Raw genomic sequence first — 14,695 nt, forward strand, 5'->3', positions numbered from 1 at the left:
TCTTCGAACTGCCGTGGACTCTGACGTAAGGGTCCGGAGATAGGCTAGAACAGCTCCGAATGCCCGCTTGCTCCTTCAACTGCTCCGCACCACATTTGTCATTGACGAATGGAACTATTGGCCAATGACTACTGTATGACATGTACATGATGTCTGGAGTTTTCAAATAGTCGCTTCTTATGTCCGTCGAAAGAGAGAAGTTGAAAAATCAAACTAGGTAGCTTGTAGGTTTATCGCTTGGATTATTTACAGAATCTGTTCGTTCTATGTACACTATTTCAATCGCAGCAGCTTAACGCTAGGTCTCGCCCAGTGAAAGCAGCTAGATTCCTACAACGACTCCAATAAACGCCGATGCTAAATAGCAACTAATAACATACTTCCAGCCCGTCGTTCCAACGTGGGTATCTTAGTCGTAAACTGAAAAAAGGCGAAACAAAAAAACGGTCGTGATAGATTGTCGTGATGGTAGATGGTTGTTCATAATGGGTAGGTGCCAGGCGATGCAGTACTGTCGGCCGAAGCTTGACGTTCGCGCCATTCGGTCTTCATCTCGCCTGCACTCTTTCTGCGAATGCTAAAAAAGCTGAGAGCTCGACTGGCAACGCTGCTCGTTGAGCTGCCTGGCAAATCTTCCTCGGTGACCTCGCTAGGATCTTTGAGGGGATCGCAGAGAGTACGAGCGAGTGGATTGAAGTTGAGGAAAAAGGGTAATAAGGTGGCGCCTGTGAAGCCTGCAACGGACACACACAAGGCGTATTGCGAGTTTTGTGCCTTGCTGGCCACATAGGAGAAGCCCGGGAAGACACCACCTCCACAGACAGCTGCAATAAGGACAACACTGCCATCTTTCGTGTATTTGCCCATGCCTCGGATGCTTTGAGCAAACAGAAGGGCGAAAAGTGGGCCTTCGAAGAAGAAGACCATGAGCGCCATTGCTGTAGCAGTTGACCCGGTGAAATTCATGGCCAAAGCGGAGAAGACAATAGTGCCTGTAAGGAAGAAAACAAGCAGAAGTCGAGGCTTGATGATTAGTCCTGCTCCTGCAGCAACAAATCGGGATACGGCGAACAAAGTGTGCCCTATAGCCATGTAATTGGTCTCGTTGAAGGTCGGGGCGACTATGGCGAGGTAGGAATCAAAGGTTGTAGCCAGGACCTCTTGTGCACCAACGTAGCAGAACATTGCGAAGGCACCTAAAGCTAGAGTGTACCAGATGACTCGGACTCCACCGACTGAAGCATAATTGGCGTTGTCCATGCGCTCGCAAGCATCTTCGAGCTCTTGGTCGGTAGCTTCCGGCAGCGGGACATAGAAGAACGCGACTGCAAGAGCGACAGTAAATAATGAAATTCCTAAATACGCATATTGGGTTTTGATCAGCGAGGGGGCATCGTTGGATTGGCCGAACAAAGCTTTTTGAGCAATGAGAGGTGCGACGACAGTTCCAATCGCCTGAAATCCTTGACTGAGATTCAAGCGAACTTCGACATACTCCATCGGACCGCAAAGAGCGATAAACGGATTCGCCGAGATTTCCAGTGTAGACAATCCCAAACCGACAATGAAGTTGACGATGATAAATGCCGGGAAAGATGTCAGAACAGCGGCGGGCCAGAAAACCAGAATACCGCAAGCATATATGCTGAGACCAATGATATAACATGCTTTAAATCCATAGTGCTTGAGAGCAAGTCGACCAAAGGTAAGGGGTCCAAAGAAGTAGCCAGCAAAGTAAGCACTGTGGATACTCACAGACTGTGCCGGGGACATGTGAGAGACCTCCTGGAATTGCCTGTTGAGGACGTCAAGAAGACCATACTCAAAGCCCCAAATGAAGAAGAGAACGGTGACCATGATGACTGGGAATAGCGATTCTCTTGCAGTCATGTGGACGAAGCTCTTGCGGTTCTTCATGTTCACGAAGTCAAAGAAAGTGGGTGTTTCTGCGCGGGTGTTCCTTGTGGAGTTGGTCAACATGGTTTGTGATCGCTCCAGCGTGTTGTTTCCCATATCGGGAGTGGTCAGAAAATCCATCATGCCCATGTCGCCCTCCTCGGCAGGCTCGCGAGACGGCTGTGTGGTGAGATAGGCTGGGTCTGGCATTGATGGGATTCTTTGGGCGACAGCCATCTCGAAGGTGGGCATACGATCGACTGAAGAATGTTTCTCGGTGACATCGCCTTCGTCGCGCAGAAGATGTGGCATGAATCGAGATATTAGAGGCTTCAGAGCAGGGACACATGCACACATGATTCCAACGTTGACCTCAATAGCAGACCACATAAATGAATATGAAGCATACCATGAAAAATCAGTGACATCTGCATCGCGTCCCGTACTGCTGTCCTTTTGGAAATGGAGAATTTGGTTCAGTCGATAAGTCGAAGCAGATTGCAAATAAGCGATTCGGACAATGTCGACAATGGCCACGAATAGACCAAAACCAAAAGTGATGACGAGGATGGTCTTCTGCTTCTTAGGCAATCGCATCGAAGTGAGGATGGGCATAGGCAGGAATAAGATGGCGAGATCAGTGATGATGTTGACAGGCGCGGAAGAGAGGTAAATGGTGATGATATCAGTGCAGTGGTGGACGGCTGGCACTGGATATCTGAAAGCGGCTCCAACAGGGCTGCATTGGAACAAGGTGACGAGGGTCAAGGCGATTCCGGCAGCATTGACAACGAACAAGGTCGCAATAGTGGCCCATCGGAATGTCCTGTTGGTTTTTGACAGACTGAGGTAAAAGACAAGGATGGATGTCTTTTCAGCCATCAATGCAGGATTCTAGAACAATAAGCTTGACTTCTCGAGAGGATACCAATGAACGTACATATAACACGCTAAAAGCGTACTGCGATCTCCTCAAGGAGCCTTGCCATGAGCTGAGCACATCGTCTTCATGACGACCAAGTCCGACGAAGGTGCCGAAGCAGATAGAGAACGACAAGCCAAAGGCGAGTAACTTTGACAGACCTAGTCAGCGACATGGCTTGGCAGATCAGTACCTCGTTGCAAACTCACCCAAGCGACAAGCATAAAATAATCATCCAGAAGGACTTTTTTGACGACTCCAGCACGAGAGACCATGCGGGCAAAAACAAAAACGGTGGAGCAGGTGATCATGGCCACGGTGACGGCGAAGACGGCGCTGCTGCGCGAATCGTAGCCACCGCCACTTATGGTCATGCCTTGGTTCTGGTCTTGATCCGACATGTCGAGAGACGAGTTTGCGAGAGGCGAGCGGTACGATAATGAATCAACCCATTCTCCAGAACGAGGGGCGGCGTGTACGATGACTGTCGAGTCCGTGATAGTAGGTGTGGCCCGGAGAGCGTGTGTGGGAGTTGTGAATGTCTTGATGACGAAGCCTTCTCTTGCGACAGCCCTTTCCTTCCCCACGAGTCGTCGGTAGAGAGCAGCAGCAGTCGAGTCCAGCAGTTGACAAGATTGAGAGGCTCGAGTGCAGGCGGGAGAGCGGGGCGACACGTGTATTTGATCGAGGGTTAAGAGTCAAGGCGCGGAGGCGGATTTAGAGAAAAGGCAAAGGAGAGAAGAACGAGGCCTGATCTCCTTGTCCTGACTCTCCTCGTCACCCGCCCTTTCCTTCCGAGCGCTGCCACCTCCCCAGACAATTAGATTTTGAGATGTGGAGACTGAGCCGGCTGGCGGGCACGGCTTTCTTAGCGCGCTTGCGAGACTTTTGACGTGCATATGGGCCACCAAAGCCACCCAAAAACACCCATCGCTTTTGCGGTGAAGGCCACCTTCAATCCTGTGCCCGTCACGCGTTGACAGCCTACTGGCGACTGGCGACTGATTATTTCGATCCTTTCTCTGCTGACCATGCGGATATTATTCCGTAGAAGCTCCTTCCGAGTCTTGACCGCATCGCTCCTTCCTCGCGAAAAGAGCGAAGCCAAGAAGCATGTCCGCCGTTGACGTCTTGATGGCAGATCCTCTACCAATCCCATGGCGTTGTTAAGCGAGCTTTGACCCTTCATCGCGACCGACCCCGCGGTGCCATCAATTCTTTCGGGCAACTGGTTGAAATATCCGCGCTGTCAACGCTGTAACCTCGCATCGACACCTCGCCTGCTTGGGTACACGTCTGCAAGCAACTTTTACACTGCAGTGATCTACGCGTCTTCACCATTCTACAGATCAACATTTTATATCCGCTGTTTGTGACCCCAACGGCACAACGTGGATGAAAGACAAGGGACGGTGACGGCTTTGCCCGCTCTGGAACAATAACGGCCATCAAGTATTTGGCAGTCTTGTCTGTGGCTGACCACGCGTGTCCATTCGTACATGCACAGGCACCAGCCAAACTGTTCTTAGGGAATAAGACGACTTGCCGACATCCTTCGTAGAACCACTCATCTCTTCTAACAAGCAAACAGTCGAGAGTATTTCGTACCTTTGTCGCAAGACGGGTCTACTTCTTGAAGCTATCCCGCCTATCAGTCACGTTTCCGGTTGCAACTCGACGCGATTAACTTTTCAGCTCCGCGCTGAATAACCACCCTCCGCGTGTGCTAAAGTTTGTCACTGAGACTGCTGTTCAAATGCACGATAATTTTCGAAAGTAGGGCTAGGTCCAAAGAGAGGGCGTTAAACGGGTAGTTGCTCTCTGTGGACCACGTGCTCTATCTCGAAATCATTGTGCATTTCGATGGGTAGAACGATGCGTGTTTCCACGGTGTGAGAGTCGAAGTGACAAATTTTACACACGGAGAGGACGTACGGTTGCGGGATGGTTGGTGAAGGATTCTCGAGTTTCTCGACGGCAATAACGCACACCAGCATGTTGAGTCAGGCGAGCAGCAAGGAGTTGCGACATTCTTTTGGCGCGTCTGCAAAGACCAGATTATTGCAATCGGCCAGGACGTCCATTTCCGGTCACCCGGAGAGTTGGCGACGCATCCTTAACAGAGGTACCCCCTCATCGTTCCTAGCACCCATCCACTGCGCGAACGTGGGTCATATACAATGGTACGACAATTGGAGTGGGTCAATGGTTCCTTTTCCACGCGAGAGACGTCCTGTGCACGCCATCACTTACCCCTACTTACCGAGAAGTGGGTGTCGAGATTTGGGATGAAGATGGGGCAAGCCAAAGGAGCCGACCCACGTGAAAACCTAAATCAATGATGAGGGTTTTGATGAAGCTGCCCTGGTTTTTGACAGGCTGCACGAGCAACGACATTGATTAAGATGGGCGCGACGATCAGATCCCTGATTTTGTGCCAATGACGCTGTTTTCACAACCCCGTCCGGTTCTTTCGCTCTCGTTGGAAACGTCAATACGACAGACATGCCTGCTACAACGAGAAGCATGTCTCGTGAGAGTGATTCAAACAGCTGCCTCTCGACGGGCGGACTCCTCGTACAGCAGCACTGTACTCCGTACGAGTAGGAGTGCGACATCTGAGCTCTGCGCGGCTATCTTTGGCGATAGATTACTCGTCAACCCAAACGCCTTTGGGTAATACTTCATCATGATAAGCTGGCACAGTCTTCTCCCACGGTCTCCTGGCAATTAAACAACACATGTCTCGAGACCAAATCAATCACATTGTGTCAGGAGCCCAGCAACCAGTGGAAAGGTTTTCATGCTGGCCGACGAAAATCCTCCGCTATACGACAGCCTGTACGCCATCCAGTTCTCCGGAAACTAATTGGTACTTCTCGCCGATTAACAAGCAAATTCTACGACCGAGACATCAATAAGCACGCTTGTACTACAGACTGGTCATCCTTTCTCGGAAGACGGCATCGCTGGTCATACAACACTATCCGTAATGAATCTTATTCTACTTACAATCTTATATCTGAGGATGAGCATGACAAGGCTCTAAACAGATCACCTATACAGCATTGATCGTCGTCAAGGACCGTTGGCCTTATCCAGTCGAAGTGAGACAAAAGCTGACCACAAGTTACACACGATAATCGTCACAGACATGGAAGATGAGGGGATATAAGATCGATTCATGGCAGAAGAGCAAATTGAAACACACGTTACTCCGCGCTACGTAATTGCAAAGGATACATCGCTGTACAACACAGCCAGGTAAAGCGAAAAAGCGAGAAGTGAAAGCCCATAACCATCAATCGGAAGCATCGTCAACTCGAATATCTCGTCATCGCTTTACAGGAATGCAGCAGCTCCGACAACCATTCCGAGAACGCCAGCAGCAGGCATGGCCACATTGGCGGCAGCGGCACCAGTCTGAGTAGCGACAGTGGAGCTAGCAGCAGATGCGCTACGAGAGGCTGCTGAAGAAGCAGACGAGAGTGCCGAAGAGACGGACGCGGCGGTCGAAGAAGCCCTGGAGGAAGCAGACGAAGATGCTCCCGAGGATGAAGCCGTGGCTGCTGATTGGGACTGTAGGGCAGAAGATCCGTAACTATCACTTCAATCAGCAAACAGTGCTCCGAGGTTATGGATATGTGATTTACTCACACGCTAGCAGCGTTGCAGTACTGGGTCTTGAACTGCGAGGCGTTGTAGGCGCCAGGGTCGTTGGGGCAGTTGTTGTAGCAGACGGAGAGGTTGGTGTAGCCGGTGCAAAGGCAGTCGTAGTCGTTGCCGGCGCATTGCGAGGTGCTTGCCTGCTGTTGAGAAACGCAGACGTTGAGGACGCTGTAGATGATCATGTGTCAGTCTCTGTGTACAAACAGTGAAGCAATTCATCAAGTCTTCTTTACCTCTGAGCAGCGCATACAGAGGTGGTCGAGGCGACAGCGGAAGTGGTACTGCTTTGAGCGGCAGCAAGGCCGACAGCAGCGAAGGCCATGGTGATGCTGGAAGTACGCATGATGTTGTGCTTGATCAGGTGTATTAAGATTACTGGTATGAACAAAGAGTTTGAGGTCCAAGTCAAGGATCCGAGCACGAATGGAAGAGCGCAGAGTGAAGAGGGATCGAGGAAACGTAAAGGACCTCACAAGCGGTGGGATCACCTATATAGAAACACGACCTACCCATCTCTGTGCCGCAATTGTGCTCACTCGTGCGCGCAAACCATCTTGTTTCCCGGCCATCTCTCTTGCAGTGGCGGCGGGAAGGTGCGTGTAACATGAAGCTATCCTGAATCTGGGGCCGGTCATGATATCCAGATCTACGCCATCTTCTATTTGCTGACTTCTTATTGGACGCGACTGGATAGCTCTTCCAGATGCCGTTGCCCAGACACGAGCTTGGCTGCGGCTCTAAAGCCATACCATACTATTTCTTGCTTACACAGAGGTGGCATGACCCCTCATTTCCTGCCAGACACGACTTTGAGAAGCTCCTAGAGCATCTGGTCCGGGTCAGGACTTCCGGTGGCCAGCATCTACAACTTGGTAATTCCTGTTGTTAGTCCGATGCCGCGGCTGAACAAGAGGAGAAGATGGGGAAGTGACACGGTCCACGAAGAAAGTGTTCTTTAATTAGCACTCCGTTCTTCGCCCTTCCCTGTCTTGATTTATGGGAAACGACAATACGTCGAGATCGTTGCTCTCCAATCTGCCGGCCATCTCCTTCTCTCACTTCTGACACTTCCTAACCGTCTTCATTCGGGACCTGTCGACGATTTAACACCTGATATATCCGGCCCAAGCATGCAATGGCCCGTGCACCGGTCTATCAGAGATTTGACAGAAATATTCCATTAGCGGCCACACAAAAGCCTCCAGCCTAGCCAACAGGTCCTGAGGGCCTTTAACCAAGCGAATTGATCAATCTACAGCATGTTTTTGGGATGAGTAGTGCATCTGGCCGGGCTAAATTCGATGTGGTGGTTGTCGCGACCCTGTATTCAATGAACAGAACTATCTATACTGACAGGAAAACCACTCTCACATCCAACAGTCGCAGTGGTTTAGTGGTAAAATTCGTGCTTGCCATGCACGAGCCCCGTGTTCGATTCACGGCTGCGACAGTCTTTTGCTCCCAGTCCTTTTGCTCATGCCGTATGCATCGGTGGCCCGCTTGCAGTGTGTCTGACCTACAGCGATACTCTATAGATGGCGAGACCAAGTGCACGTTATCCGCTGAACCTCTCCAGCTATTCATAACCAATGGACGAGTGCTGTTGATGATATGGGTAAACAAGAATTGGCTTTGAAGATGAAGTTTTGCTCGTGAGCATTGAACATATATTCAGGAGACCACTACATACATGAGGATCTCCACTACGTACGGAAAGAACCAACATTCGCCTGCAAAGCCTGGAAACTAGCACTGCGGTAGGTATCAGGCAAAAGATTGTTACCAACCGCCTGCAACTGCAGCAGCGTAGGCTTCGTAGTGTTGTACTGAGGCCAAGAGATCAAAGGAGCACCACTACCAATAGCATTCGGGTCGAGATAGTTGATGAAGGAGGTGTAGTAGTCGAGGTAGGTCTTCTGAGTGGTAACACCACCAGTACCGAAGAAGATGGCGAGCAAATCACTACCGTGGAAGGTTCCCAAGACTGCAGTGCCGTAGAGATGGCTGTCGAGGTAACTCCACATAGGGACGACAGATGAGGCAGTGTAGAGAAGTTGACGACGACGAAGATTGAAGACAGCATCTCCGAATAGGGCGGCCAGACGTTTGTATTGTGGGTAGATGTTGTTGAAGATACCAGTTCTGAAAGGCGAGCCAGCACTGGGATCGTTGGGATAAGTGGCCACATTAGCAGCGACAACCGATCTCGGTGTATCGGGGAAGGCGCTTGCAACGTAGTCGAGCAATTGCGCATCCGTTGTGATGTTGCTCTGGACCAGACTGAAGAGAGGACCTTCGTCTTCTTGGTCTCCAGCGATCATGGGCACCTTGGCATAATTGCCGTTCTGGTTCGCGACCTCGGGAGAAACTGGGAAGAAGGAGCTTGAGGGGTCCGGGCGAGGAAGGTATGCCAATGCTATGCTTTGGTAGCTGAACAGCCCAGGGACTGAGTCGGCAGCTCTCATGAATGTTTCGTAGTCGATAGTCCTCAGGCATTCAAGTGTATCGCTGCTACCAGAGCAGCCAGCTGCGTTAACTACGACGTCGTACACTGCCTGAGCCTTTGGGTGTGAAACTTCGACAGCTGGCACGATAGATCCCGAGTTCATGATAGCTCCACGGAATAGAGCCTTGCCGTTGTACGTGTTGTCGCCACCATTGATGATCATCTGGTCGTAGACTGAGATGGCGCCACTACTTTCATATCAGAAATGCTCAGGAGTCTTCTACTAGACAAAACTTACGCTGATTCGCCCCAGATTGTGACCTTGTCCGGATCACCACCAAACGCAGCAATGTTTTCAGCCACCCACTCGAGGCCTTTTCTTTGATCTCTGAGTCCGAGGTTGGTGGATCCATCAGCTTGTAGCTCCTTTCCAGCAAGCCAGCCGAAGCCTCCTACGCGGTAGTTGACGGCGACGTAAATGACAGGGTGGCCAAGGGTGGCAGATTCGGAGACGAGAGGAGTTCCGTCGTACATCTGTGTGGATCCCACTTCAAAACCTGTAGCGTGATAAATATTCGGGCATTTTTATACAGTGTTTCTCGCACTTACCACCGCCAAAGATCCAGAAGACTACTGGCAGTTTGCTGGATGATGTAGTGCCAGCAGGACGTTGCACGTTGAGAGTCAGGCAATCCTCGCCGGTATTGGTAGCCACCTGTAGCAAAGGTGACATAAGAAGCTCCCCGAGAACGTCAGAAGGGATATCGGAGCTGTCGACCTGGCTGAAGAACTGAGGGCATGCTTTAGGTACGCCAGTGGCTGCAAACGTTCCTGAGGGATAGGCTGCGGTAATTGATTGAGGGGGTTTCAATCGAAGACTACCAGTAGGAGGAAGGGCAAATGGAATGCCCTTGAAGGAATCGACATTCCCCAGAGTGCTGCCAACGACTGTTCCGTTCTTGACGACTGCAGAAGGACCAATGGCACGTTTCTCATCGAGAGGTGCTGCCAGAGCAGCAGTAACAGCCGTAAGAGTAAGGAGAACAGACCGCATGATAATTTATTGGAGGATGATATGTACCTTGAAAGACGTGCAACACAGAGTTACTTATGTTTCTTCTTGCTTGGCCTATATCCGCATTCCAAATGTCTACAGCGGGTCCAAACAGTTGAACGGCCGTAAGATGGTATATCCATCAAAGCATAGCCGTCCACACCGAGGTTGGATGCAAGTGTAAAGCATCACGCGGTCAAGCTCACAACGGTGAACGAGTGGGCGCAAGCAGTGGGCATCAAAGGGCCACAGACGTACAGAGGCGGCGGTCCGTCCTGTCAAGTCGTGATGGTTTATACTTAACCTTAATTTGAGACCTAGTCCTAAGTCGGTGGTCTAATGATGTCTGGGTCAAACGATGCCAAGGCAGACGGTAGAGCAAGATCAGAGAGGCGGGGGACATCAAAGCCAAACCCATGTAGATCTCTCCAAAACAGAGAAGTACTCCGGTTCTTGCGAGCAACTGGCATACCAGACCCCGCAACTTTGGCTCTGAAGTTATAACGAGCCTCGGCACAAAATCACGTCCGGAGTTTGCGACTTTGCAGGGGCAGTCAGACTAGCATCTAATCAGGCATCATAACACGAATGTCGGTCCAGAGAAGAGTAATCAATCCTCAAGCATGGAAAATATTGTCGAAAGACCTCGGTGTGACAACAAGCGGGGTTGGAGAGTATGTCGGTACCTTCAAGAGCCACGAGGACTTCGGCAGTATTGTTTCGAAAGCCACGTGCAGCTCCATGAATGTGACGAAAAAATAAACGGTGGGTCTGCTGGACTCCAATCTTCCAAAGATACTAATGTCGGCTTTCTTTCTTCGAGAAGTTGTACAGCGATGCGCTGGTGAGGATGTGCTTAGAATGCTCTGAATCTGAGTCAACTCACCAGTGTTAATAGAGGTTCTGGATACGCAGCTACAAGCCAGCAAGGGTGTAATGATAGTGGAAGCGTCTTATGACTGCAACCTGCAAAGCAAATGCCACCGTGTCAATCCATAGCAGCAAGCGTCCCATGTCCATAACATTTCGGCTCAATCGTAGTGGTCATCAAACGTCTGTAAGCAGACGATGTTTTCAGTATTCTGGAAGATCATAGTCGTCGTCATCATCATCAATCAGTCCGTCGCGTCGCTGTCCGCGGACCCAGTACTCCTAGATACAGCTATTAGCATAAACCTCAGTGTTCAGGGCAGCAGAGCATACATGGTATGTAGAGTAGTCTCTTCTTGTGGACATGCCAACTTGAGCAGCCACGTTGACATATCCATCCTTGTTCTTAGGACCAGCTTTAGCCATTCCTTTGAGAGCGCTGCCGTCGACCTCGTTCTGCCACTGAGTTCGACAATATGGGCAAGTGACTTGATCATGACCTTTTGTCGCGGCCCACTGATCAAAGCAGGTCTTGTGAAGGTTGTTTCCACAAGCAGCTTGACACCATACAATGGCCTCGGTCTCTTGAGAGAGCTCCTCGCAGCAGATTGGACAATCACCTTCGATGGGCTTACGCTTGCCATCCTTATCTTCAGCATGGACTGTCTCGGTGGGGAGCGGACCTGCATGATCAAACATCTCATCCAGTTCCGATGTCAAAAACGCTGCCTGGTAGTGCAAAGGCTCTGGGGCTTTGAGGACTTTCAGCAGCACATAGAGGATGTGTTTACACTGAGGATTCCGGTTGATTCTGAAGTCGGGACATGTACACTCTGGAACGTGAGTGATCCTGACGGTGTAGATGTTGCCAGTGCTGCCAGCCAGGTCGACTTCTTCCATAGGGCAATGCGGCTTGCCGTGCGGGCAGTCTTCATTATTCGGGCGTCGTCTGTCAATCACGACCATACGCTGGGTCGTGGCCCGATATGCGATCGTGGTATACTTCTGCGGTGCCTGCTTACGAACCCTGTAGAATGTAAGCCGTGCAAAGGGTACTGGCAGTACGTTTGCACTCACGGTTTGAGGCGCTTCTCCTCGCCCTTCTGCGATTTGGTCCTGTTTGGTTTCTTGGCCGACGACGAGACAGCCTCGTCGTCATCTTCAGTCAAATCGACAAAGTTTCCTGCATCCTTTGCTGGACCATCAAGACGCGACTTAGTGGTCGTCTTGGCGTTCGCCTTCGCTCTCGTGTTGTCGGAGTTGACGCGTTTACCAGCTGATTTTGAATTCCTTGGTGCAGCATCAACTTGATCCTGTGATTTCAATGATTTCTTTGGCCGAGCATCCACGGCGGTGTTGGACGCGTCTGATCTCTTTCGCTTCGAAGTGGTGGAGCTAGCGGGTTGTTGGAGGTCTTGGTAACGTTGTGTTGATGTTCTTTCACGACCGCCGCGACGCGGACCAGGAGCCACATTTTCAGACATAAGACAGATGGAAGCTGTTGCGAGGGAAGATTTTGATTTTGCAGTATTGATAATCTTGTTTTGAGATGCGTTGCGCGGACTTGAGTTGAAGATGATATGATGGTCAGGGTGGCGAGCGCGACGCAGCTCAGAGTCACGTGCACAGCAACTCTTGGCTTCGTGCAACTCTAGTCGCAGCCGCAAACTTTAGCCGAGCTGCTCAATCCAAAATATCAAGGTTCATGACAAAACCTTGCGGAGCTGTAATCCATCTGCTAATAGGAGGCGCTCCTATCCGCTATTACCGGTTCATATCCTCCGTGTCTGGAAGATAGTGATGATGCTCATCTGAGCGCGCAGTCGTTGCATGCATGCTCCAAGCCACCTCCGCCATGGTACAGCCTATTAATAGGTCTGCATGAGACTGCCGCGCGGCCCTGCATACGGCATACGGTGTACATGCGCATTCTGCTCAAAGGAGAGGATCCTTCTTCAAACAAATCATAGTTGGAAAAGGTCGGCAACATTGCAAACTATCATTAATATTCGTCGCTCGTGTGGCATAATCCTAGTGCTACTTGAATAACCAAATCCACTCCTTTGATCGCCAACAATGCCAAACGCCCCTTTTAGTCCCTGGAAATTCCTTCTATTATGCACAAGATAAGACACATTAGGTTAAGAGATTACATGCTGATGCCGAGGGCGGCAATGAGAGCCACAAGCAATGCCAAAGCGGAGCCCTTGACATTAGCGGCAGCAGAGGTGGAAGTAGCACCGCAGCAAGCACGGTTGTAAGTGACACCGTTGGCTTTGGCGGCGACCTCGAAGACAGAGCCGTCACCGAAATCATAGTAGTCGACCAACAGCCAAGTGGGAGGACGGTTCCATGTTTCTGTGCTGAGGTTAGTAAAAGCGATCGGCAGTTCGAGAGACAATATGACTTACCAGTGCAGTTCTCGTTGGCGGCTCCAAGAGAACCATACTCAATTGTAGCGGCGTTGGTGACGTTGAGCTCGGCTGAGTTAGGAATCAAGATGGATTGGCCAAAGAGAGCAACGTTTGTGTTGAGGTTGTGGTTGGCAAGGTACATCAAATCATTTCTGGCGGCCTTCTGGTCAAGATCCGGGGGACGCTGAGTGGTGCAAGGGAAGGCACGGTCGGTGGGCGAGAAGGGAGTTTCCCACATGTGAGTGAACTCATCAAGGAGGTAGGGGTACTTTGTTTGGTCTGCATTGTAATCCATGAAGGCGACAACACGCTTCTGAGACAGAATCATCTCAGAAAGGGTAGGCCACTGGTCCAGACGCATAGGAATGTATGGAGGCTCATAGAGGTAGTCAGCCAGGTCGGACTGCTGGAGAACGTTGCTGTAGTTTCCGGGCTCGATGAAATCGCTGTTGACGATCAGGAGGGTCACGACATCGTAAGGATGGTCGCGAACCCAGGCGGCGACTTCGTTGAGCTCGCTGAGATAAGTTCCGGCATTGAGGAGGTCGCAGCTTGTGTGGCAACTGTAAATGGAGCCGTTCACGTAGTGGGTCTCGCCTTGAATCATGCGAATACCATCGTTGAGCTGAACAGTGACAGAGCGGTCCTGGTTGGATGCAAGGTTTCCTCTCTGGTTGAATGCGGCGTTGTGAGCGACGACCTCAGTGATGTTGCCATACTTGCGGTTGCAGAACTCGGGGTAGTTGTTGCAAGGTGTAGTGTTAGTAGGCTGGGCACTGCTGCTGGTGCCTGTACCAGTGCCGCTGGCAGACGAGGTGCGGGTCGAGTTCAAGTGCGAGCTCAGAGTGACGGTTCCGTTGATGATGCTCTGAGTCACGATACCTCCTCCACCAACTAGCAGGGTAGCAAGACTTGTGGAACCTTTCGAGGCCGAAGTTGTGGTGGTAGTACTTCCAGTACCAGATGAAGCTGAGCCAGTTCTTGAACTGGACGATGAAGTCGATGTCTCGTCTGCGTACAGAGTAGATGCTGTGATTTGAGAACCAAGAGACTTGTATGAGAACATGCCTCCGGTAAAGACCGCAGACGATGTCTGACTACCAGTCAAGGTGACAACAGACTGGCTGTTAGTGCCACTGCCACTGGCGCTGGCTCTGCTGCTAGATCTCGAGGCAGAAGATGCCGATGATACATCCGAGGTGGCGGCAGTGCTGTCGGAGGATTGGGAGTTGACACCCAGGGCCAGTACGGCCGCGAGCCAGAGACTGCGAGGCAACATCTTCGCGCTGTAAATTTGGGAACGATAGGAGGTGTGGTGCTGCCAGTCGATGGAGGACGTCAAGGGAGAAGATAGAGAAGATGAAGCACAACAAATCAACTTCCGCTAGCTCCCTGCAGGTGAAAAAGGCCGGCAGACGATGGCG

The 14,695-nt window shown here is 50.9% G+C and overlaps 5 protein-coding genes across 5 annotated transcripts; all 5 read right to left on the reverse strand.

The window, feature by feature from the left end:
- Nucleotides 1–215: 215 nt before the first annotated feature.
- On the reverse strand, nucleotides 216–3,524 carry M438DRAFT_299796 (MFS general substrate transporter). The gene is made up of 3 exons (XM_029902044.1): nucleotides 3,028–3,524; nucleotides 2,837–2,968; nucleotides 216–2,790 (listed from the first exon to the last, which is right to left on the reverse strand). The coding sequence occupies exons 1-3, from the start codon at nucleotides 3,217–3,219 to the stop codon at nucleotides 481–483; spliced, it is 2,634 nt and encodes an 877-aa protein (XP_029758839.1). The 5' UTR covers nucleotides 3,220–3,524; the 3' UTR covers nucleotides 216–480.
- Nucleotides 3,525–6,006: 2,482 nt separating this feature from the next.
- On the reverse strand, nucleotides 6,007–7,051 carry M438DRAFT_346909 (uncharacterized protein). Its single transcript, XM_029905788.1, has 2 exons — nucleotides 6,721–7,051; nucleotides 6,007–6,655 (listed from the first exon to the last, which is right to left on the reverse strand). The coding sequence occupies exons 1-2, from the start codon at nucleotides 6,807–6,809 to the stop codon at nucleotides 6,472–6,474; spliced, it is 273 nt and encodes a 90-aa protein (XP_029758840.1). The 5' UTR covers nucleotides 6,810–7,051; the 3' UTR covers nucleotides 6,007–6,471.
- Nucleotides 7,052–8,139: 1,088 nt separating this feature from the next.
- Nucleotides 8,140–9,994, reverse strand: M438DRAFT_321765 (alpha/beta-hydrolase). The gene is made up of 3 exons (XM_029902933.1): nucleotides 9,543–9,994; nucleotides 9,232–9,490; nucleotides 8,140–9,181 (listed from the first exon to the last, which is right to left on the reverse strand). The coding sequence occupies exons 1-3, from the start codon at nucleotides 9,985–9,987 to the stop codon at nucleotides 8,191–8,193; spliced, it is 1,695 nt and encodes a 564-aa protein (XP_029758841.1). The 5' UTR covers nucleotides 9,988–9,994; the 3' UTR covers nucleotides 8,140–8,190.
- A 1,067-nt stretch (nucleotides 9,995–11,061) lies between these two features.
- Nucleotides 11,062–12,341, reverse strand: M438DRAFT_356683 (uncharacterized protein; the record flags this gene model as incomplete). Its single annotated transcript, XM_029907118.1, has 3 exons — nucleotides 11,062–11,139; nucleotides 11,191–11,884; nucleotides 11,935–12,341. 3 exons carry the CDS (start codon nucleotides 12,339–12,341, stop codon nucleotides 11,062–11,064), a joined length of 1,179 nt encoding a protein of 392 aa, XP_029758842.1.
- A 665-nt stretch (nucleotides 12,342–13,006) lies between these two features.
- M438DRAFT_277040 (PLC-like phosphodiesterase) lies at nucleotides 13,007–14,337 on the reverse strand (the record flags this gene model as incomplete). Its single annotated transcript, XM_029900895.1, has 2 exons — nucleotides 13,007–13,215; nucleotides 13,269–14,337. 2 exons carry the CDS (start codon nucleotides 14,335–14,337, stop codon nucleotides 13,007–13,009), a joined length of 1,278 nt encoding a protein of 425 aa, XP_029758843.1.
- Between the last annotated feature and the right edge of the window lie 358 nt (nucleotides 14,338–14,695).

Source organism: Aureobasidium pullulans, assembly GCF_000721785.1.
Source record: "Aureobasidium pullulans EXF-150 unplaced genomic scaffold scaffold_13, whole genome shotgun sequence".
Taxonomy (NCBI): domain Eukaryota; kingdom Fungi; phylum Ascomycota; class Dothideomycetes; order Dothideales; family Saccotheciaceae; genus Aureobasidium; species Aureobasidium pullulans.